This window comes from Sorex fumeus, unplaced genomic scaffold (genome assembly GCF_029834395.1).
Source record: "Sorex fumeus unplaced genomic scaffold, SorFum_2.1 ptg000042l, whole genome shotgun sequence".
Lineage (NCBI taxonomy): Eukaryota > Metazoa > Chordata > Mammalia > Eulipotyphla > Soricidae > Sorex > Sorex fumeus.
In genome coordinates this window covers 1,225,981-1,250,682 of record NW_026606099.1, presented here as the reverse complement: position 1 = coordinate 1,250,682, position 24,702 = coordinate 1,225,981, and the positions used below count along the sequence as shown (strand labels likewise).

Here is a 24,702-nt window from a genome sequence, read left to right as displayed (position 1 = left end):
CTCCCCCACTGCTACGCATCGGCTGAGCTTAAAGAATCAATATTGTCTTGGGGGGCTGGGGCAAACCCGGCCGTGTCCGGGCACGGGGGGCATCCAATGTGCGCCTGGTTTGCAAATGAGATGCAGATGAAGGGGCATCCGCGAACTGCCCGCGCCGCAGACCGCGCCTGTCGGCCGGGAAGCTTTCGGCACTCGGCTGCTCTCCCCTAGCTCTTCTCCCTTCGTTCCCCGGCAGGCTCCCCGGCTCGGGGGCGCTCGGTGTTCGGCCGAGCCGCCTGTCGCCTGGTAGTGGGGCCGGAAGTTGTTCGGGGGAGGGGGGTCGGCTGTAATGGGGGGGTTTCTGGGGGGGGGCCGGTCCCTCCGCAGGTGAAGCTGCTGATGGAGATGGAACCGCCGCCGCTGGGCGCCCGGGTGCCGGCTCCGGCGGGGTTGCCGCCGCCTCAGTGACCCCACTTGCCCCCGCACTGAGCCACCCGGGCCAGAGTGGGGGACCCCCGTCGCCCCGCCCCCTTCTCCCCCAATACCGTCCCTTCTCCCCCCCATCCCAAACTGCGCGCGCGCGGAGCTGCCTCAGGTGAGTGGAGGGCGGGGCTTGGGCGCAGGGCGGGGGCGGGGCCTCGGCGGCCGGGGGCGGGGCCTGAGGGGCTTGGGCCGGGAGCGAGGGGAGCCGTGGGGGTGTCGAGGGGACGGCTGGGAGAGGGTCGCTGGGTAGGCAGTGCCCCGAAGCCGGCCCCGGGGCTGGGGGAGGGCATGAGGTGCCAGGATGGTGGGGGCAGCAGGGACCTCGGGGGTCCTAAAAAGGCGGGAAACAGGTCAAGGAGGAGGACTGAGGACCAGCAGGAGCTGACACGATCGAGGCTCCTAGATGGGGTCCGAGCCGGGTAGAAGAAGGTGCAGAAGGCAGCGTGGAGAAGAGAACAAGGGATCTGGGCAGGACTGACCTGGGTGTTGGTCCAGAAGCTTGGGGAGAAAGAGGCCCAGGTGGAATGAGCTGGGAGGCAGTGAACCGAATGGGAGACCCTGTGGTCGGGAAGAAACTTAGGGTGGAGGGAGAAGTACCGTCAGGGGTACTGAGTAGCGTGAGAAACCCAGGGCATCCGGGAAGCACGGCTGGAAAGGAGGAGATTCCCTGCACTTGAGACCTAAAGGAGCTATTACAGAGGAAGACTTGGGGCAGGCTTCTGGAAGGAGAAAGGTCTAAGCTAAAATAGACCCTCTAGAAATGACAAAGTGCCAGATCCAATTAGTTTCTTCTTTTTTTCCTTTCTGGGTCACACCCAGCAATACTCAAGGGTTCCTCCTGGCTCTGTACTCAGAAATTACTCCTGGCTGTGCTCAGGGGACTGTATGGGATGCCGAGGATTGAACACGGGTTGGCCACACAACCGCCCTGCCCGCTGTACTATCGCTCTTACCGGGCAATTAGTTTCTTCCCCCTTTCCTGCTAGAGATGGAGATTCTTGCTTCATGAGTTTTCATTTGATTTGTGTGTGTGTTTTAAGTGGTGACTGGGAGCAGTGGAATGTTTACTAGAAGTAGACCTTTAGATATGATATACTTAAGGAAATAGCAACCACATTTTCCCTCTCAAAGAATTTGCCAACTAAGGCTGGAGAGATAGTACAGTGGGTAGGGTGCTTGCCTTGCACCCAGGTTCGAACCGGGCACCCCATACCACCCCATAGCACCACCAGGAAAAATTACTGAGTGCAGAACCAGGAGTAACCCCTGAGCATCACTCCCCCTGCCGCCCCCCCCCCCCCCCACCACACACACACCATCAAAAAAAAAAAAATGAAGAAAACAATTTGCTGCTTCCAGGAAGATTCGGTGTATTACCAACCACCTTGTGTAAAGCTTTGCATGCTTGGTTTTACCTCACTGCCTCCTGTGACAGTCTTATAATCCCTTTACATCTCTGATAGTTCCAGCTACTAATCTCCCCAGCCTGTGCCCTCAGTGTATCACTGGTGAACTTGGTATGTTCCAGACTTACATGTCAGCCAAAGTCCTGCCATCGTCATGCCAAGCAGAAGATCCGCTTCTGTCTCTCCTGTGACTTCTTCACCTTACGAAGACGTATGTTCATATTTTAGCAAGATTTGAAAACAGATGTCTGGCTACTACCATCAGGACAGTTCAGACACTGAATCCAAAGCCAGATTCAAGGCGAAATGAACAATCTTGGGGAAGTATAGTGTGGTGTTTCCTAAGGGGATGTGATTCCAGCAAAGCTTCCCTCATCTGCTTGGGCGGGTGAAGGTCGGTGAATCTTACTTTCTGGTGTGTGAGGATCTTTTGCCTGTAACCCACAAGGGACTTATAACCAGAAAATTCAGAAACTCCCTGGTTGATGAGAACATTCAGAAGAGTGACTCCCGAGATAAAAAATAAATTTGGGACTGTAGCAATAGCACAGCGGGTAGGGCATTTGCCTTGCACACAGCCAACCCGGATTCGATTCCCAGCATCCCATATGGTCCCCTGAGCACCGCCAGGAGTAATTCCTGTGTGCAGAGCCCAGGAATAACCCCTGTGAATCGCCGGGTGTGACCCAAAAAGCATAAAAATAAATTCTCAGATGAAGGGAAAATCCTTGCTATTGTAAAGCAGGAGAGGTCTCAATGGAGCGTCTGGAGGTATAGGAGTGGTTCTCAATTTAAATTTCAGAATTTGGGGCTGGAGAGAAAAACAGTAGGCAGGGTGCTTGCCTTGCAGCCAATCTGGCTTTGATCCCCAGCACCATATAGTATTTCCTGAGCACCACCAGGATTAATTCCTAAGTACAGAGCCTAGAGTAACCCCTGAGCATCACCAGATGTAGCCCAAAAACAAACAAACAAAATTTAGAATTATATCTTCTACTAGTCAGTAGATGCTGAGGTCTTAATTACAAAACAATATCGTTGTCACCCACCAAGTGTAGCTTCTGGGCATTCCCCTTCTCAGTAAGTTAAGGGTAAGGCATGGTTTAGGATTGGGCCAGCAATAAATCCTGACTTTATTTTTTCCAGTGAAAATGGATCTGAAAGTTCGTTCTTTGTTTCTTCTTAGTTTGAGTCAGCAGTCTATACTTCCCAGCATAGAAGAACATCATCCTTTTTACCCTGTACCCCACCCTACCCAATATCCACAAAGAAATTGTTTCACTTCTTTCTCATCCTCTCTCTCTTTTTTCTCATTGCACACATGAAAGCCCATGTGAAAAAAGGATAATTTGCACCTGGAAAGATAGCTCAAAGAATTGGAGTGCATGCTTTGCAAGTGGGAGCTCTTGGTTTGATTCCAGAGCACTGTTTGGAATGATCCCCAAGCACCAAGGCAAGAGTAGCCCCTGAATACCACCAGATGTTTCCCAAAAAAGATAATCAGTCAAAACAAGGACTGTTGATTGGATGGGGAGAGGAGGTTGTTTGTTTGTTTTATCTTTTTGGGCCACACCCAGTGATGTTCAGGGATCTCTCCTGGCTCTGCACTCATGAGTTACTCCTGGCAGTATATTGGTGACTGTATGATGCTGGGATCAAACCCGGGTTGGCCCCATGTAAGGCAGTCCACTCTTGCTCTGGCCCTTGGATAGGTATTTCCTCTTTTATTTTACTCTATAGGAACAAGTGAAGTGGGATCCTGTGGGTATAGATATTTCTACAGACAAAAGAACTCCCTTTCTTGTTGGTCTCTTTGTTGATCCTGCTGAAGGTGACCCTGAATTCTAGGCTATATGGTTTTTCTTCTCTTCTCATAAGAATTGTGAACTCAGGGCCAAAGTGATAGTACAGCGGGTAGGGCATTTGCCTTGCACAGGGCCGACCCGGGTTCAATTCTTCTGCCCCTCTCTGAGAGCTCCGCAGGCTACCGAAAGTATCCCACCCGCACGACAAAGCCTGGCAAGCTACCCATAACATATTCAATATGCCAAAAACAGTAACAACAAATCTCACAATGGAGACATTACTGGTGCCTGCTCGAGCAAATCGATGAACAATGGGAGGACAGTGCTATTACAGTGCTACAGTACTCAAAAGAATTGTGAACTCGGGGCCGGAGTGATCGTACAGTGGGTAGGGCATTTGCCTTGCACGTGGCTGACCCGGGTTCGATTCCTGGCATCCCATATAGTCCCCCCCAGCACCACCAGGAGTAACTCCTGAGTTCAGAGCCGGAGTAACCACTGAGCATCACTGGGTGTGACCAAAAAAAAAATTTGTGAACTTCATATTGGAAATGTAGATATGTGCAAAGTTTATCCAATAAAAGCACTGTAAGAGGCCAGAGAGATAGTACCGATTAAGGCACTTGTCTTGTATGTGACTGACCCCAGTTTGATCTCTGTGCACCACCAGGAGTGATCCCTGAGCACAGCTGTGTATCACGTAACACCCTCCATAGCTTCCCCCCAAACACACACACACACACACACACACACACACACACATCTACAAAGGCTAGTGCTGCTCTAAGTGAATTGGTGCCCAGGCCTTGCAGGACGGGCATAAATCTTTAGACTACGTATCTTACTGTACTGTTTGAATCCAGGAGCTCTCTCTACCTTCAGAACACTGAATGAGTAAGTAGGCATTTTTCCAGGCTCTTGTATGGAAGCGAGGGTTTTTTTTTCTTTTCTCATCCATAAACCTGTGTCTAGTTCAAGGATTTCAGTCACTAAGGTATGGGCTCCAAAATCCTTTATTCTATTATCCAAGAAAGAAGACAAGCATGGTGACCCCCAATCTTCCAGCTGTGGCCAGAAATGTGGGTAAGTGGTAAAGTTCATGCATTACATGCATGAGACCTAGATATAGTCCATCCCCAGCATAAACAAACAAAACAACAAAAAGAACAAAACACCTTCCAGAGGCTAAGGAGAGCTCAATGGTGCATTGGGCTTAACTTCCCGTACCACATGGTCCCCTGAGCACCAGTGGGAACGACCCTCTCTCCCTCTCCCGAGAAACTGCTGGTTCTCGCCCAAAAATGGAAAAAAAACCACCTTCCAGCTATGGTAAAATATAACTTTGTACCTGTGGAAGAGCCCCACTGGTAATGTAGGTTTTGTTTGCTCTGCTTCAGTGATCAGCCAGATGGGTGACTCTGAGTTAGTTCCAACTTCTGTTAAATTTTAAAATATTGGACATCCTCTCTCTTCTCCAGAGGTGTTCAACCTTCATGCACCTGTGGACTTGCCTGGGCCACATACTAGCAGTTGAAAATCACTACTGTACTCCAGTGTAACTCCAACATTCTCAGGATCCTAGACCTTGAACATCCCTAACCAGGGCTTACACACAAGTTTGTAACCAGGAGTAACCCCTGAACATCACTGTGTGGACCCAAACATCAAAAAAACAAAGTTGGATTGTCAGAGCGAGGTTCTTTTGTTACCAGGGGCAGAAGATGTGGGACATCGAGAGAGCACTTGCTTTGCACGTGTGAGGCCCCGGGCTTGATTCCTGGTACTGATGCAGGGGAGGTGGAAACAGCGGCGGCAGGTCTCTGTCCATTCACGATTCCCAGGCTCTTTAATATTTTCAATTATGAAAATGTAAAAAGGTAAAGGTAAAGGCCCTCCCGTTGATCGTCGATTTGCTCGAGCGGGCCCAGTAACATCTCCATTGGAGACTTTGTTGTTACTGTGTCTGGCATATCGAATACTCTCGGTAGCTTGCCGGGCTCTCCGAATTCGATATGCCAAACACAGTAGCAACAAATTATGAAAATATTGGATAATAAAGATGCTCAGACTCAGAGTTGGAAAGTAGAAATGTTTAATGGAAAGTAGAAAAGGAGGTCTCCAAGTGGGGAGGAATTTAGTACAGGACTAAGTTAAGGTGAGGAGTCTTGTGTAGGCCTTTTTAAGGGCTCCTGGTGTCCGTTATCATTTGGCTCGAGGTAAGGTAAAGGCCCTCCCGTTGATCGTCGATTTGCTCGAGCGGGCCCAGTAACGTCTCCATTGGAGACTTTGTTGTTACTGTGTTTGGCATATCGAAAACAAGCGGCCAACATGGCCAACCCGAGTTCGATTCCTCCGCCCCTCTCGGAGAGCCCCGCAAGCTACCGAGAGTATTCGATATGCCAAACACAGTAACAATCATTTGGCTAGTGTTTACAAAAGAAGCCAGAAAAGTACAATGATGTCTAGCTGGTCTAAATCTTTCTGCGTATTTTTGCTCCTTATCTTACTCTCCTTGTCGGCCTAGGCTCCAGAACAGAGTTTTATGGTTCTGGAAATCTCCATTGGGACAGGACTTTGGGAATGAAATGGGGGAGGAGGACGTCGATGGGGTTTAGGTGGCAACAGGAAACTTCTGGTGGATTCCTTCTTCACTGGCAAGGGGAAGCAAATCTTCTAGGCCTAATTGCCAATTACTTTAGTTTCCACGTCAACCTAGAATCCAGGGCAGAGTTTTATGTTCCTGAGAAGCCCCGAGAATGAAGAGACAGAGTCTTGGGGGGTCGAATGTGTGTCAGGTTAATGGGGGAGAGACGGAACATCTGGAGAGAACTGGCTTTCTGTCTCACTGGCAAGGGGAAACTGAGGCTTCCTCTTTCAGTACAAAAGGAAAAGAAAAAAAATTTTTTTGGTGAGGCTGGAGTGATAGTTTAGCGGGTAGGGCATTTGCATTGCACATGGCTAACCCATGTTGATCCCTGGCATTCCATATGGTTCCGCAAGCACCACTAGGAATAATTCAGAGCCAGGAGTCACCCTGGAGCATTGCTGGGTGTGGGCCAAAAACAAACAAACAAAAATTCTTTGTTAGCAAAAGAGTCTGAAAACATCTTTCCAGCCCAAATAATAGTGAGCTCCTTTTTTTTTTGTTTGTTTATTAGGGGGTCCCCCCCCAGCTATTCTCAGGTGTTTGTTGTTGTTGTTTTCTGGCTCTGCACTCAGGAATTACTTCTGGCAGTGCCTGGGGGACCATATTGGGTACCGGGGATCCTACTCATGCCAGGCATCTCTCTGACCCCATGAGCCCTTTATTTGTTTTTGCTTTGGGGTCACACTTGGTTGTGCTCAGGGCACCATATATGGGCCCATGGATTGAACCTGGGTTAGGCGCAGATAAGGTCTGCACCTTACCCCTCTGTACTATATCTCCAGCCTGAACAGTGAGCATTTTTTATATGCATTATTAAGGACTTCTAGTGAGGACTGCCACCAAAGAGAATTGTTCCCGTCTCTTCCACCTTTTTCCCACCCTTCCCAATCAGAATCGTTCGTTGAGACTTCCAGGTAATTTCTGACTTCTGTTTGTTTTGTTTTGTTTTGCTTGCTTGTTTGTTTGCTTTTTCGGGTCACACCCAGTGATGCTGGTGGGGAGAGGTTACTCCTGGTTCTGCACTCAGGAATTACTCGTGGGGATCAGGGGACCATATGGGATGCTGGGGATTAAACCTGGGTCATCCACATGCAAAGCAAATGCCCACCCACTATCACTCTGGCCCCTTACTTGAAAGATTTAAACTTGTTTAGGGCATCTTTGGCTTCAAAACTGATTATTATGAAACTCATATTGAACTTCTCTGCTCTCGTTTCTTCATCCCTTCCCAAACATACAGCTCAACATCAGTGACCTTGTGAGTCCTTTTTTTTATTAAACACAAACCTGTTAGCTTAAGGAAATTGCCCCCCAAAGAGGAAAAACCTTCATCTCAAATGCATCACAACTAGTAACTGAAGCCCTTTGGCTTGCTCCTTTTCTTAGTTCCTTGGGTCCTGAAATGAGATGGGGAGGCTAGAATTGTTTCTCCTCTCACCCACAAATCTTGGCCTTCTCTCTTCCACAGTCTACATAGGGAGCACAGGGAAGCACAAAGACCAAGAGAAAAGCTGCATCCACCTGAGATCTAAGAGAAGACAATGAAGTGCTATATTCCTACTGCCACATGTTGCATTTTCAGCTCTGAACCCCCCTTATGGTAGAAACTAGCCATTCCTAGGATGATCTGGAGATTCATCCCCTCCGCACCATTTCCCCAGCCCTTGGGTAATGAAGCAGAGCTATTTCCTTTCTTCTGTGTTGAAAGAGTTCCACCATTTACAGCCCAGTGGAAAACAGTCAGATCTTTTCTGCTGTAGAGACAGACACCTGAGCTAAGTGAAGGTTGGCGGGTTTCTTTCAGAGGGCACTAAGGTGTGTTTAAGGATGCTTGCAGAGCTGTTCCTTGTCAAGTTCTGTGTCCTGGAAAGGAAGGTGCATTTAGATACAGACACTGCAAGGAGGGTGCGTTTAGGTACAGACACTGCGTTAATTCTTTCTCTTCCCCACATCCCTTGGCCCCCTTGCAAGACCCAGTTAGGCAGAGCCCTGATGGAGTGCAGCAGCTCTCTAAGCCCACATGGATTTGCTCAAATCCCATGCCCTTCAGGAAGGCCCAGACTGGAGAGGATTGACTGTAGATTTAGTTTGTTATACCAACACAGCAACACTTCCCAGCCAGCTGGGGAGCTCTGTCTTACTTCTAATCACTGGGCTTCACCTTATCTTCCAGGTCCTAAGGGAAGCCACAGAAGAAGTTCCCACAGCTCCCAATAGCAGCCTGGGAATAGCCAAAAGGATGGCTTAGACCCTTGCCACTCTCCACACCGCCATTCTTCTTTCTAACATCCTCCTCTGCCCACCTGTTCACCAGGCTCCATGAGGGTGTTGTCATTTCCAGTTTTGGAATCTCACTCTGCCTAACAGGATTCTTTGGAGGATTAGAAGGGCAATCATATTTGGTCACCAATATTGCAAACTGACCTAGCTTGCCTACCCTTGGGAATCAGCCCCTAGACTTGTCCTCACTTGTGACTTGTAGAGTGGGAAATCAGGCTGGAAGGGCTGCCAGTTCCTACCGTTCCAGAGGTGATGGCACGTTGAGAGGGGAGAGCCAGGGTCATGGAGGACTCTTGTTATGGTGCCAAGCAAATTCAAAAGAAAGAAAGAAAAGAGCATTTTTATCTGCCGAGGTTTACAATGACCAACCCTTCCTCCCTCCTCACAGCGGAACTTTTTGAATTGAGAGACTGGTGGTTTCTAGTTGCTTAGTATTCAGCTTGATGGCATTTGTATTCAGAATTTACAGTACAAATGTGCCTACCTCCCTCGCTAAGTACCATCTCTGTGGCTAGGAACGTAGTCAGTTTCCTTCTAAGCTCTTGGAGCCAAACACGTCTTGTGAAACTCACACGGCCTCTCCTTGTGCCTCCTCCTCCCCCTCTTACATGGTGGCACTGTGGTATGTCTCCATTTGGCACTGCTTAATTTGACCTAGTTCCTCTCAGGAGACGCTAAGATCCGGCCAGCCGGCCTGGCAGGGAGGACGCACTATCGGGGCTGGGTAGAGGGAAGGTTGGGAGGAAGTGCCACCTGGAGACGAGTAAACAGTGAAGTACAAGTACTGATTTGCTCCTGGCTCACAGAACACCAAGAGTGGAACAGCCTCGTCTCAATCCCCTTTCACTTGTAGAGTTACCAGCTTGGCACTGAGACCAGTGAGGAGGCTGCTAAAGGCTGTTTTTGCCCAAGATGTGTCAGGAAGCACCTGTCCCAAGCAGTTAAGAAGCAGGAGAGCTGGGGCTGGAGCGATCAAACAGCAAGTAGAGCATTTTCTTTGCATGCAGCTGACCTGGGTTCAATCCCTGGCATCCCATATGGTCCCCCGAGCATCCCCAGTAATTCCTGAGTGCAGAGCCAGAAGTAACCCCTGAGCATCACCGGGTGTGGCCCTAAAACAAAACAAAAATAAAGCAGAAGAGTTTGGTTTACTGTAGGAACAAAGTCCAAATAAGAAAACAACTTCAGACCCTCCTGGAAATTGTTTTGGGGCAATTTGGGCAGGTGCTGAAGAATGGGATGCACTTCCTGACCCAATGCTGGCCTGAGACTGCTCTAGTGTTCTCTCTCTTTCTCTCCTCCCTCTCTCCCTCTCTTTCTCTCATTCTCACTCTTTAGCATGCTTGCTCACTCTTGCTCTCTTATGGCTCTCATTCTTCCTCTTGCTCACTCTCTCTCCCATCCCCCACCCCCCACATTTCCAGGAGTTTCTCCCACTGGAACTTGCTCAACTTGTTCTTCCTTTTTAAGTAACAGATCCCACTCCCACAGGGATCACACCAAAGGAAAAGATGGCTTAATTGATCTTAGAATCAGGGGAAATAAACACACACACACACACACACACACGCACGCACGCATACATACACACATACACACACGCGCACACTCACTTACGAAAATTCACGAAAGCCTTGGGCAGCCTGTCTCTCGAAAGGAAGCAGGATGCTTTGATAGCATGTGTTCTCCTCCGAGAGGCAGGAGTCTTACTTTCTTTTCCTCACTCCTGACCTACCTTGAGCCCTGAGACAAATCACTGAATACAAAGCGGGGTGGGGGGGGGGGGGGTTAGGGAAGTCACGTGTCATTTTGAGTGTTGCAAGAGTTACCAAAATTCCCAAAGGGCAATTATGGCGCTAATGACTTGAAATGAAAGGGTCCCAGGAGCCCCAGACCACTCTCCCTCATATGCAGCAATCTGACCACCACGCATGCTGTGACTAGTTCCAAGAGGCATGAATCTGTTCATCCTTGGGGACTTGGGCACTTCAAACCATTGTCCCTAAGGGAACTTTCAAGGAACCACTTTCCTACTGTGGTTTTGGTCTAGTGGTTAGGTCCTCAGTTCATCCCAGAGAAGATGTCCCCAAACAAACAAAGAGAAGGGGAAAATAAAGAAATTTTCTTAAGAGTTTTTTTTTTTCCCTTCTCCACGCAAGCTTCTCTTCTGAGTTGAGATGTGGAAGCTCTATAATGAAATGTAATGAAGAGCAATGGCTTTGAAAAATCAAAGAACGCTCATGTTTCAGGCTTTCTCATGAGACTTCTTTAGTTTGGGGGCCATACCCAGCAGTGCTGTGGGGGCAATTCCCAGTGAAGACTGGAAGACTGGGGCGGGGGTGGGTAGCTCCCATTGGTGCTTGGGTAATTATGCAGAGTTAGGGATCAAATCCAGTGCTCCTGCATGCCAAGCATGTGTCTTAACTCTCTGAGCTAGCACTTTGGCCCTTCATGAGTCTCTATTATTTATTTATTTATTTCTGTTAATAGGTTTTTAAAATTTTCTTTGATGTTAAATGCCATGAATGTTAATGTCTCAGCAATAGATAAGAATGAACAAGGAGAGATCGGTTGTAGCCCTGTGGTAGAGAATATGCTTTGTGTGGTTGGGGCTGGAGTGATAGTACAGCAGGTAGGGCATTTGCCTTGCATGTAGCCTGCCTGCTTTCAATCCCCGGCATCTCATATGGTTCACTGGAGCCCCACCAGGAGTGATCCCTGAGCACCAAGTTAGAAGTAAAGTGCTGAGCACTGACGAGTATGGCCCAAAATCAAACAACAACAACAACAACGAAAGGATCCTGGGTTTGGGGCAGGAGAGAAATTATAGGGTTAAGGTCTCGTGGGGTCTTGTGGGGCTGGAAAGATAGTATACCAGGTAGGACTCTTGCCTTGCCCATGGCTGCCCAGAGATTCTATCCCTTAGCATCCCACATGGTCTCCCGAGTACCACCAGGAGTGATCACCGAGCTCAGGGCAAGGAGGCATGCGTGCGCGCACACACACACACACACACACACACACACACACACACAGTGATCCTCAGTTGCATCCCCTGGCACAAAAAATAATGCCAGTGCGGTGGGAAAGAAAAAGGGTGTAGCACATTTTCCTTATGCCTTCCCAAACCCCATCCCCAGCTCTTTCACTGGAATATGATTATCAACAACAAACCAAATTTTCACTCATCTGCCTTCATAAGATCCTACAAAGAGTCCAAGAATCCTGGTGGCATCTCAGTCTGTTCCCTTGCTCCCCAAAGTCTGCCTCTAGGGTCTTCATTTTTCATTAGAAAACTGGTGAAAGCAATTTTGGATGTATGTAAATTTCCACCAACTAGACTTTTTTCTTCCTCCCACAGGCTCCTAAGGAGATAATTCATTGCGACAAATTATCACTTTTAATTGTTCTCAGTTCTTGATTGTTTAGTACTCTATTGCCACTTATTGCTGGCCTACCCTCAAATAGGCTAACCTGCATTTTTAAATGCAGTCCCCTCCCCTTAAAAAACAAACAGAGCACGGTAATTGACAAGAAGATAGGGGAAGCAGCTTAAAGGTTTAATTTGCTTATTACATCTTAAGGAGAGGACTTATTAGTGAACCCTGAGGTGGGCCTTCTCTCCTCTGCCTTCTCGCGGGCTCCCTACCAACACATTCCACAAATGATCGCTTAAATCCACTTCTTCCTCTTATTACTACCTCATCCTTAACAAGGAATAGAGCCTCTGTGGGACTGTTTCTTTGCCTCCCGAGGACCGTCCTCCCAAAGCCCAGAATAATCCTCACCACCCAGAGAAGACAGTGTTCCCACCCCAGGCCCTGAGTTCTGCAAGTCAGAGTACATCATTCTTTCTCAGGAAGGAACATAAGAAAGATGGCACGTGAGCACATGTCCACGATTTGTTCGGTTTCTTGCGAACTGCCAGGTGGCAGAGACCCCCCTCCCATCCCCAGGAGGCTTCTAACAGCAGCTCTTTTCTCTTTCAGCACGATCTCTTTAAGATGGACATAGATGACTGCAATGGCCGCTCCTATATGTCCGGTATGCCCTCTCCACATTCTAATCATAAGGGGCCGGGAGCACTCTCCTACGAGCAGAGCAGAGAGACTCCAGCCCAGCCCTGACCTCTGAGAGCTCCAGTCACAGAGGTGACGCTGACGCTTGATGGTGCTTGGTCATGTGCATTCAGTTTGGTCATCGTCCACTCCCTAAAGAGTCCTTCTCTCTCCTAGCTTCTTGGAAGATGGAGGAAGGGTAGGGAAGAGGAGGGGTCTACAATGGGAGACTCTGAGAGAGGTTTGGAGTGACTGATGCAGAGAGATAAAGGGAAAATCTCATTTCTCCTCTTGGGCTCTGAGTTTAGTGGCCAAACATGGCAATTCTGTCCCACCGGGTAGCGTGGAGCAGGGTTTCAAGACACCAGAGCCTGCGGGGACCAGGTGTGCATGTCAGTGAGTGAACTGTGGTAGGGTGATGAGTGGACGAGAATGATGGAGACGAGCCGGAATTGCAAACACGTGTCCTGCCTTGAGTCGTGTGTCTCACCGGCAGTTAGCAGTCATTGTGATGAGGAAAGCGGGAGCCAGTGGGGCCTAAAGTGCCGAGAAAAATCAGAAATTCAGATTTTGTTGCCTATGACCAACCCAGGTTCGATCCCCAGCATCCCATCTGGTCCTTAAAGCACCGCTGGGAGTAAATCCTGAGTGCAGAGCCAGGAATAAGCTCTGAGCAACATTGGGGGTGGCCTCCCAAACAAACAACCCCCCCCCAAAAAAAGTTTCCACTTAAAACAATGTCGGAGGGGGGCTAGAGCAATAGCACAGCGGGTAGGGCGTTTGCCTTGCACGCAGCCGACCTACGTTCGATTCCCAGCATCCCATATGGTCCCCCGAGCACCACCAGGAGCAATTCCTGCGTGCATGAACCAGGAGTAACTCCTGTGCATCGCCGGGTGTCACCCAAAAAGAAAAAAAAAAACAATGTCAGAGGATGTGACTCTGGAAAAGCACATATATCCTCTGCATGCAGGAGGCTCTGGATTCAACCAGTTTGCTGATAGTTTATCGCCTTTGAAACAAAGATATAGAATTCAATTATCATTTCCCCCATTTCTTTTCCTCCATTATTGCATGTTACAGGTTTTTGTACATGTGAAATACTATTACCAAAGCAGAGAGATCATTGCTTGTAATAAAAATGATTTATTAATTTAAGAATGGTTTTAGAAATACAAAAATCATCAGGATGTGGTTGATCTCCTAATTTTAAGAAGGTTTAACAAGTTTATCTGGGCATTGGAATGATATACAGTGGGTCGGACACTTGAGTTGTATGTGGGTGACCTGGATTCCCATTCCCCAGCACCCCATATGGTCCCCCAAGCCCAATAGGAGTGATCCCTGAGTGCAGAGTCAGGAGGTAGCCCTGAGCACTGCCAGATGTTGTCCAAGAACCAAAACTAAAATAAACAAAGGATATCAGAATTGGTTTGGGTTTTTTGTTTTGATTTTGGTTTTTTTTGTTTTGATTTTTTGGACCATACCTGGTGGTACTCAGAGCTACTCTCAGCTCAGTGCTCAGAAGTCCCTCCTGGCAGTGCTCAGGGAGACTTTGTAATACTGGGGATCAAACCCAGTCCTCCTATGTACAAAACCTGCACTCCAGCCTATTGAGCCACCTCTGTGGCCCTCACAGGCAACTAAATTTTGACATGATGAGTATCATTGTAGAAATGACTATTACTTTTTTGGGGGCTGGAGCAATAGCACAGCGGGTAGGGTGTTTGCCTTGCTTGTGGCCGATGTGGGTTCGATTCCCAGCATCCCATATGGTTCCCTGAGCACCTCCAGGGGTAATTCCTGAGTGCAAAGCCAGGAGTAACCCCTATGTATCACCAGGTGTGACCCAAAAAGCAAAAAAAAAAAAAAGACTATTACTTTTTTTAAGGGGGTGAGAGGGGGAACACCTAGCAATGCTCAGGGGTTATTCCTGGCTTTGCACTCAAGAATTACTCTTGGCAGTGCTCAGGGGATCATGTGGGATGCCAGGAATCACACCTGGATCGACTGCATGCAAGGCAAATGCCCTGTCTGCTATAGTATCGCTCCAGCCCCTATAACTTATTTTTTACCCTAAATTGAGACCAGTAGAACTTTGGGAATGTACTAAGGGGAACGCAAAATGGCTCAGACACACAAATCAGCGTCACTGGCCACACCTGGGTAAGGTAAGGCCATGACTCATTCCTTTCTCCACTGAGAAAAAAATCTATTTGGAATGGGTTCAATATCTGCCACTGTTACTTGATCAAGTGACCAGAAACAAGTAGATTTAATTGAAAGGGATTTTATTTGGGTCTTTTTGTTTTGTTTTGTTGTTTTTGTTAGTGGGGGGCCACACAGGGCAGTGTTCAAGGCTTATTACTTCCTGACACTGCTCAGGGATCACTCCTGGTGAGGATCTGGGGACCAGACAGGGTATTAGGAATCGAATTCAGGTCAGCCACACATTGTACTATCTCTTTGGTCTTGAAAGGGACTTAACTGAAACTAAAGTCTTAGCCCTTCTGAGTAACTAGCCAATCCTTCGACCTCCTAAGCAGGCTATGTCCGTTAAGTCTGTTCAGAAAACTGCTATTGAGCTGTGCTTAAACTCAGTCAGGTGAAAACTGGTCCCTAACCTGGGGCAGGGGTGGCAAATTAGAAACAGGAAGATGCCCGGAAAAGTATTCTCTGGCGCTCTTTGCTTTCCTCCCTAGAGAACAGTGGGTATCAGGAGAAAACATTCAAGGGTGTTTAGCTCTGACCCCAGGCCTTCCCTGAGGCCAGCAGATTGGCATGTCCTCAGTGAGATGACTCCTCCTCGTGGAGGGTGGTTTCCAGTGAAAGTCCAGGCCGTGGGGCCAGAGTGATCACACGGCAGGTAGGCCTTTGCCTTGCACAGAGCCGACTCAAGTGTGATCCCCGGCATCCCATATGGTCCCCCGAGCACTGCCAGGAGTAATTCCTGAGTGCAGCGCCAGGAGTAACCCCTGAGCAATGCCAGGTGTGACCCAAACAGAAACCTCTCAGTAATGTTTTGGGATGTCTCGCTATTAGCAGCTGCCTGAGAGATAAGGGGCAATCAAGCAGAGACCCTGGAAAATACCACTGCAGGATAGGGCCTGATGGAGGGTCCTCCCGGGCCTCTGAATGCCCCTTTGGCCCATCTCTGTCGGTGGCAGGAGGGCAGTGGTCAGGGTTGCCGTGGACAGCCCTGGAGCCCCTCCAAGTTCAGAACAGCCTTTCTGCCCGGACACAGTTGCCTCCCCTGGCCTGGCTGCTTGGTGAGGAAGGGGGTCTCTCCTGTTCCCCACCCCATAGGCCCTGACAGAGGAGCATCCATCTTCTCTCCTGGGGCTCTTTAAAGGTGCAGACCACTCCCTGGAAGTGAGGGAGAGAGGGATGAGGGGAAGCCGAGTAGGATAAGGGGGGGAGCAGGGTGGAGTAAGGCGGGGGGCGATGAGGGGCGTCAGTCTACCCCGCCCCTTTCAACGGAAGTAAAGCAGCTGCTCAGAACTGGCCCCTGTGATTCAGGGACTGAGCAGAGCTGGTCCAGAGCTGTCTGGGACTGGGAAATGTTTCAGGGAAGCTTAGTGGAAAGGGAGCCAGGGGGAGGCAGCCCAAAGTTTCAGGGCCCCGCCCACCCCCAAATTCTTGGAATCAGAAAATCTAGTCTTCCAAAGTAGGTCAGCATGCCAGTGAGCGGCTGCTCCTCTGGAAGGGAAGGAGCCGAGAGGCCTTGGATGATGAGGGCTGCGGGGCCCAGGGGCTCAGGACAGGAGGGGAGGTGGGGAGAGGTCGCCCGCCTTTTGCCTGGGATGTGAAAGGGCTTCCGGCCACAGTGCAGCCTTAGCCTGAGAACTGCCTGTGCTGGGCCCACTTGCTGCTGGGAAGGAGGCGGCTGTCGGTCCCCAGATCTAGAAAGCGACCTCCCCTCGGTGGGGAGGAGGAGGAGGAGGGGGGATGGAGTGCTGGACTCTCTGGGGGAGGGGCCTGGAAGCTGCCCGTGTCCTGGGCCCCTGACCTCTGGGGCCTTGGCTTTCCCAGCTGGCAGGGGATTGGGCCTTTCCTGGGGCCCCCCTTCCTACCTCCCACTCTGCGGGCCCATCCATCTCTCCCTCTCTCTCTCCCTCTCTCTTTCTCTCTCTCTCTCTCTCTCTCTCTCTCTCTCTCATGCACACTCTCTTGTCTCTCTCAGGCATTTGTTGTACAGTTCCTCTTTGTCTGCTGGGCATGAGGGCAGCGGCATCTGCCTCCCCCTCCCAAGCACCACCCCCCCCCACCAAGTCCTGGCCCTTCACTGGCTTGGGAAAGGGATGTTAGAGCCTAGCCCCCTCCCACCACCCCCAACACACGTTCTCCCCGACCCCCTCCCCAAGCACATCCAAGCGTGCCCTATTCTCCCTCTCTCTCCCTCCCGCTCTCTCCCTCTCCCTCACTCTCTCTCTCTCTCTCTCTCACACACACACACACACACACACGCACACACACACACACATTCACACACACACACACACACACACGCGCGCGCGCACGCACGCACACACACACACACACACACACACACACACACACACACACAGAGCCCCTGGGCTGAGCTCTTGCCGCTGCGCTGCAGCCGTGGGCCCCCGCTCACCGAGCCGCTGCCGCTGCCTGCGAAATGACGGCGGTTCCCCTCACTTCCAGGAATCCACGCTTCCTGGAAGGTGAGTGGCTGGGCTCACCCCTGCCTGCCACCCAGACGCAGACATGCACACACCACCCGCACTCCCTCGCCGCCGTTTCCAAGGCGGCGGCCGTGTTCGCACCCCAGGGTCTCACCGGCAAGGGAAGGATAATGTAAGTTCAGGCAGAAGGTGGCTAGTGGAGGGGGGCGGGGGTGGGGTCGGGGGGTGCCGGGGCTGGGGAGCCAATTCAGCAACAACTCCCTCCCAAGCCTGCGGAGAGGGAGAGGATGGGGGTGAGAGAGAGAGAGAGAGAGAGAGAGAGAGAGAGAGAGAGAGAGAGTGTGAGTGTGTGTGTGTGTGTGTGTGTGAGAGAGAGAGGGAGAGAGGGAGAGAGCGAGCGGGGGAGGGGGCGTTCCTCTCTGCACTTGCAGAGGATGGGAAAGGGTGTTTGATGTTGCTAAGCAAAGACTGCGACTTGGACACTGGGAGCTCGTGGTGACATCTTGATTAGGCCTTGGGGACAGACGTAGCGCTGCCTGGGGTGAAATGCCGAGACGGGCCTGGGTGGGAAGGGGTAATAGAACCGAGGGGCCGAGGAACCCAGGCAGCAGATGGACAGAGATGGGGGGGACCTCGCCTATCCCCCTGCCCCCCCATAGGACTGGGGATGGCGGCTTTCTTTGCTCCGGTGCCCACCGTTTCACGCTAGCAACCCGCCACCCTGGAGCGCACAGTCAAGACAGGGAAAGCTCTTAGAATGAGGCCCCTTGCGGAGGACCGCGAGGTGTTTGGGGCTCAGGGCGAGTACCTAGGGGCACCCCCGCTTTGAAGGGATGAGGAGGGGGCTGCCTTCTCTCAAGCCGGGAAGCACCTTCAGCTCCTTCAGCCGGGGTGGGTTCTCGGCTCCTTTCTCTCCCTCCTGCATCCCTGCCCTTTCCCCACCCCCCAGGTCATCCGGTGTGTGACCCTCATGATTTGCCTTGGCCCTCCGGGGGTGCAGCCTGTCTGGGGTTGACTCGGACCAGGAAAATTCCTCCCAGCCCCTGAAAGCAGCCATAGTTGGGGATTTCTCGTTTGAAATTCCCTCACTGGGGTTGCTGGGACCGAGAGGGGAACGACTCCACTTCCCAGATCTGACTCTCATCCCCACTCACCTCCGGGTAGAACTCAAGATCCCAGGAGCCCCACGGAGACTCTGGCCCCAGAGATGAATTCACTTCTGTGCATTTGCCCGTGAGTGTAGACTGGAGCCCGTTTTTCCTCTCACAGTGATGCTGGGGAGGACGAGGGGATCAGCCGGCCTTCGAGGCATCTGCCCCTCCCCAGGTGGGAGCAGGGAGAGCCACAAAGGATGCTTTCCTCTCCGTGCCCCTCAGTATTCCAGGAAGGATCTCTTCCCCACCTCTCAAGTCCCTGGCCCCCAGAAGCAATTCTGCCTCACCGGCTGAGTTCAGCCATAGGCTTCCCGCAAGCTCATTCCTTCCGCCAGGCTTGAGGATTCAGCTTGGGGCCCCCGGGCCGTTCTTCCCCCCACTGCTAATAGTCAAGTGATTTAGGGCAAGTTAGCACTAAACGTTTGAAAACTGCATGAGAAGATCCCCTTTCAGTCCTTCTAATCATGGGAAACCCTACTCTTAATTAAAGGACTTTTTTTTTTTTTAAAGACTGGTTACACATCTCAGCTCCCAACTCTTGAAAGGTGCACTTGGTGATAAGTGTGGGGTTCTGATTGGGGGTAGCTTCCTTAATGCAACCCTCCGGCTTGTGAAAAGAGTCCCAGCCAGGGGAAATGCAGTTTTAAGCCACAAGGCTTTGTCTATAGAAGGGGAACAAATTTGCTCAGGCTTTTATGGGCTAGGATGGGGGAAATGGGGAACTTTTAGGAGCAAATGGGAATGGGAAATGGTCCCAAAGTCCTGAGTGGTTGTTTTCTTCCCACTGACCAAAGCCGGAGAGGGATCCCTCAGGAGGGTGTGTTCCGGATTTCTTGCCTCAGGCCCAAGACTCCAACCATTTTATAATGGAATCTTTATTTTGTGAAAGTAAGTATGTGCATAGCCGGGGAACTAACTGGGTAAAGCACTAATAGGTGGCCTTTAGGAATGAATTGTAGGGTTTGTCTGTCTGTCTCTCTCACTCACATATAGGCCTGTGCACACATCCATGCATGTTCATGTTATGAGACAATGTAAAAAACTCGGAGTGTGTCTATCCCAGTAGGGATATTCTCTGTGTGCATTTACATACGTGACCTGTGTCTGTATCTGTGTTTATCTACATGTATCATGTGTTTGATTTCACTTCTACTTTTGGTGGGGTGGAGGGCTTTTCTTAAAGGAAAAAAAAACATGATTCAGATCATCGGGTATGTTATCTGATTTTTGAAAATGTGTGAAACTCAAAAACCATTTTTACCGAGTTATCTGTCAAATGTTAAAATTAATATATTGAGAATGAATTTATTATTTCACCATCAAGGAAACACTGGCTAGTAAATATATGATTAGAATTGTGTCAGATAGGAAATTTCCAGAACAGTTGAATTTTTGCTGACTTTAGAAGGTCTGACGGGCCCTCCTCTTCCCCACTGGACCAATGGCTCTCCCTTGATTGTGTAGCTAGTGGGGAAGGACCCGGGCCCTTCCTGCCTATGACTTGGTTCTAACCACAGCCAGTGACACTACCTTGGTCAAGTAACGTTGCCTCTTTGGTACCTTAGTTTTCTCATCTGCAAAATGGGAATAATACTGGCACCTAGTCTGCTAAGTTGTGGAGAATAATTGTGATGAGCCATTTAGTGAACATGCATAAGCGCTGGCACATAAGCACGCGATTCGTGTTAGCTGCGATCGTTATTATTACTATTATTATCATTAGATTCAGGGACAATTCCAGCTGCCCTTCCTGCAGATCCTGATCCTGGTGTTGGGCGCTCCGGAGAGGAACAGTAGGGAAGAACGCCTGTCCTGCTCCGTCTCCCTCCTGAGGTCCCATGTTCCTCTCCACCCTGGCCCGCCCAGCCCCAGCCCTGCTTCCTGTGGACGTCAGGCAGTGATCTTCCCCTCAGCCTAGATAAAGGTAGGGTGGGCAAGGCCAGCCACGGAGCTCGCGGAAGTCAGCACCGGGCACCAGGCGGGCAAGGGCACAAGGTATGGTGCCCTGCTTACGACATTGCCTTGTTCACGGCGACCAGAAAAATGTGTGTGGCACGGGACTGAATTGTGAAGCAGTCACACAAATGGACAGTCAGTGGCTCCGCCTGCCGCTTCATCTGCCCTCTTATTTTCTCCTCCAAGGTAGCGGGGACTCATCTCTGGAGAAGGAGTTCCTCGGGGCCCCAGTGGGGCCTTCGGTGAGCACCCCCAACAGCCAACACTCTTCTCCCAGCCGTTCGCTCAGCGGTAAGTGCAGCCTCCCACCTGCCCTGGCCCTGGGCACCCGCCAGGTGCTCGGCGCTCGAGTCTCTGGTCTCTGGCAGCCCCCACCGCCATCTCCCTTCAGTTTCCTGCTCAGAGTTTCTGCAGCACCCGGAGATCAGTGTCTACAGCCTTCCCGGGTGATGAAAGGAGAGAGAACCCGCCTTGCCAGAGTAGGTCAAGAGGCCCAGGAGGAAGGGCCTGAGGCTGTGGTTCTGCGGCAGGGCATTTGCCTTGCACCAGTGAGGTCCTGGGTTTGATTCCCAGCGATTGTCCAGCATGGAGAGGAGGGGAGGGCAGCCTAGAAGCCAAGTGAAGGCTCAAGAGAGAAATTCTGCAGTTGGAGGAGAAGGAGATCGAGGCGCTCAGTAGCTAGCAAGAGACAGGAAACAGAGCTCTGGAGGATCTCCCGTCACCCTCACCACCCTCCTGCCCAGACAGGGTCCCTGGGGCTGCCCCTCAGCTGGCCCTAGATCTGTGACATTCTCTAAATGGTTGGAATAGTCAGGAATGTAGGTCAGAGCGAAAGCCAAGGTTTGCTTCTCGATGGCTCCTCCCTCCTCCGTGCCCTTCTCCAGATTTCCGTGGAGGGCCTGAGAGGAGTCCAGCCTCCTGGCCTCCACGTGCATTTCCTCCTCTGCTCTCTCTCCCAACCGCCGTATCTCCACTTTTCCTAGAAGGCTTTTCCCGCCACTGTTCCTTGCTGGCTTCCTGCCCGGGGCCAAGCCTGATGTCTTTTGTGTGTGTGTGTGTGTGTGTGTGTGTGCTTTTTGGGTCATGCACAGGAGTTACTCCTGGCTCTGCACTCGGGAATTGCTTCTGGCAGTGCTCAGAGGACCATATGGGATGCTGGGAATCGAACCTGATTTGGCCACATGCAAGGCAAATGCCCCAGCCCCCTGGCATCTTTCTTAATGACAAAAAAGTGGAGAAAAAGATTCCCGTTAGTCTCTTCCTCTCCTGGGTGACCCCCCCCGCCCCCCCACACACACCTCTCCTCTCCTGTTTTTCTCCTGGAGACTCTGCCTGGTGGGTGAGATAGAAAGAGAAATTGCTCCCGGTTCCAGCAGGTGCCTGGCAGAACCCAGGAAACTCAGGGTGTTGGGGTTCTCGAACACGTGAACGTCCCCGGGCCTTGGAGCCTTGCCTTCCAGACTTGGCCAGTGCCCTCCTGGCCGGGGGTGGGGGGCAGGGTCCTCCCTCTGTCCGCCGCTCCCCTAAACCCCGACCCGTCCTCCAGCCAACTCCATCAAGGTGGAGATGTACAGCGATGAAGAATCGAGCAGACTGCTGGGGCCAGACGAGCGGCTTCTGGAAAAGGATGACAGCGTCATCGTGGAGGACTCGCTGTCGGAGCCGCTGGGCTACTGTGACGGCAGCGGGCCAGAGCCCCACTCCCCTGGCGGCATCCGGCTCCCCAATGGCAAGCTCAAGTGTGACGTGTGTGGCATGGTCTGCATCGGGCCCAACGTGCTCATGGTGCACAAACGCAGCCACACTGGTGAGTGGCGCCAGGGAGAGGTCCCAGGGCTAAGGGCCGGGAATACGTGTAGGAGCCCCAGGTTTGGTCCCTGGAACTGCACGATCCCAGACCCCACCCCCCCAGCACTGTGAGAGTGACTCCGCTCCCCCCATCCCACAAATTCAAAATAAATTTGAAAAAAAGAAAAGGGAAGAGGGTATCTTGGCACATTTTCTTTTTCTTTTTTTTTTTCTTTTTTCTTTTTGGGTCATACCCAACGATGCTTGGGGTTCCTCCTGGCTCTGCACTCAAGAATTACTCCTGGCAGTGCTTGGGGGACCATATGGGATGCCGGGGATTGAACTTGGGTGGGTCACTTACAAGACCAAAACCCTATCTGCTGTACATTTTCTAGTTAATGAGTTTCAACTCATTCTAATGACGTTCTTCCTGGCCCTCTCCTCAACTGCAGAAGAAAAGCTGATGTTTTCTCTTTCCTTTTTTTTTTTTTTTTAGTTTTTGTTTTCGGGCCACACCCAGCAGTGCTCAGGGCTTCCGGCTCTGGGCTCCGCGGACCATGTGGGGTGCCAGGGATTGAACCCAGGTCAGCTGTGTGCGAGGCAGCTGCCCGCCCACACTGTACTATCTCCGCGCCCGAGTTGATATTTTTCTTAGGAGATGAGGCGAGGAAGGTGTTTCTGCCTTCGGAGGGATCCCGCAGGCCACCCGGAGCGGGGTTTCTGGAAACTGTTCTGGTTCCCGATAGTTTTGGGCCCCCCCCCCACCCGACTCCTGATCAACAAACAGAAACGGTGCTCCTGTCTGCTGATGCAGGCTTCGGGCTTCAGGGGCAGCGGGGGGACGGGGTGGGGAAACAACCTTGCCGCCACACACCCCTGAGTCACGCCATCCCAGGGCAAGATTGTTCCCAAACGACTTTTACAAAGCCAGACATACACATGCAGCTTTATTTATTTATTTATTTATTTTTGCTCTTTGGGTCACATCCGGCTATGCTCAGGAGTTACTCCTGGCTTTGCACTCGGGAATCACTCCTGGCAGTGCTCGGGGGACCATACGGGATGCTGGGAATCGAACCTGGGTCGGCTGCATGCAAGGCAAATGCCCTACCCGCTGTGCTATTGCTCCAGCCCCACACATGCAGCTTTAAAACATGTTCTGAGCAATGGGGGTGGGGGTGGGGAGCCGGGAGATGACTGACCCGCGTGGCCCTCGGTGATGCTCACCCTGGTCTTCCCGGCACCCTTCGCTTGCAGGTGAAAGGCCCTTCCACTGCAACCAGTGTGGGGCCTCCTTCACCCAGAAGGGGAACCTCCTGCGCCACATCAAGCTGCACTCAGGGGAGAAGCCCTTCAAATGTCCCTTCTGCAACTACGCCTGCCGCCGGCGGGATGCGCTCACCGGCCACCTCCGCACACACTCCGGTCAGTGACTGTCCTCCGGGGGAGGTGGGGCCGGATACCCTCTCACGCCCCCCACCCCATGCCCTCTGGAGAGAGCTTGGGGGCTTCTCTGTTCTCTCCTGGGTCACCCAGGGAGGAGGGCAGAGCTCTGCCTCTCCCAGCCTCCTCTCTGCAGCCTGGGCTTGGGGCAGCTGGGAGGGGGTGTCTCTGATCTGCCCCCGCCACACTCAGACAAGGAGCCTGGGCCAGGGACTTGCTTGAACGCCCCCCCTCCCGCTTGACTTTATTCGATGCCATTCATACCAGAGCCATCTGTGCCCCATCACGCCCCCCCTTCTGCTTCTGCGCTCCCCCTCCCCGTTTGCCCCAACTCTGGACCCTGCCGCCGGCTTCACCTTTCCTCGCCACACACTCCGGAGGTCCTAGCAGTTGTTTTTCGTCCTCTCCTGGACTTCCTGCTCGGTCCTCGGTCCATGCCCCCACCCCCAAACTTGAAGAAGGAAAGCCTTGACGTACAAGGCAGCGGGCTGGTCTCCTTTTCTGTCCTCCTCCCCCATGAGTGCCCCCAGTGGGTACCAGGAGGCTGTTGTTCCGGACAGCATCAGGCGCTGTGCTAAAGGGGTTTCCTAGCCCAGCCAAGACTGTCTGAGCGACCTGTTGAAAACCACTTGACCAATAGCACCTTGGAAACATTGGAGTATTCTAAGTTGTTAGCTCGGACTTGGGAAGAGGCCAAGAGCTGAGCTGGCAGGAAGGAGGGAACTCAGGGTTGGACAAGGCAGGGAAAGGGGCAGAGGGGAGCCGATTAGGAGGATCTGTCCTTGGAAAGTTTCCTTGCTGTTTTTTCTTTCCCTGAACTTGCCTGAGCTGGGATTTAAAGGGACAGAGCAGGGCTGGGTCTGGCTTTGGTCTGGCACATCCCTAATGTCTGTCTGTGCGGCCTTGAGTTTGATCTCTGGCACCACACAGCCCTTGAAGTAAGACCAGGTGTGGCCCTGGGGACCCCAAGCAACTCACGTTGGGCCTGAGTGCTGAAATCTCCCAGACCCACATTACCAGGTGGAGCCTCATGGGAGTTGGCCAGACACCC

General features: G+C 51.5%; 1 protein-coding gene across 6 annotated transcripts in view; it reads left to right on the top strand.

Annotated features, from left to right (window-relative positions):
- Positions 1–302: 302 nt before the first annotated feature.
- IKZF4 (IKAROS family zinc finger 4) overlaps positions 303–24,702 on the top strand; it is a 31,901-nt gene continuing 7,501 nt past the window's right edge. Inside the window, exons 1-5 of one of the 6 annotated variants that reach the window (XM_056120030.1) lie at positions 303–574; positions 12,590–12,644; positions 20,607–20,711; positions 21,967–22,227; positions 23,466–23,633. In XM_056120030.1, the coding sequence (XP_055976005.1) occupies positions 12,605–12,644; positions 20,607–20,711; positions 21,967–22,227; positions 23,466–23,633 (574 nt within the window). In that variant the 5' untranslated portion in view covers positions 303–574; positions 12,590–12,604. Of the gene's footprint in view, positions 575–12,589; positions 12,645–17,242; positions 17,483–19,258; positions 19,353–20,275; positions 20,389–20,606; positions 20,712–21,966; positions 22,228–23,465; positions 23,634–24,702 lie in introns of those variants that run through there. The other 5 variants (XM_056120029.1, XM_056120028.1, XM_056120031.1 and 2 more) reach the window with 5 other exon arrangements.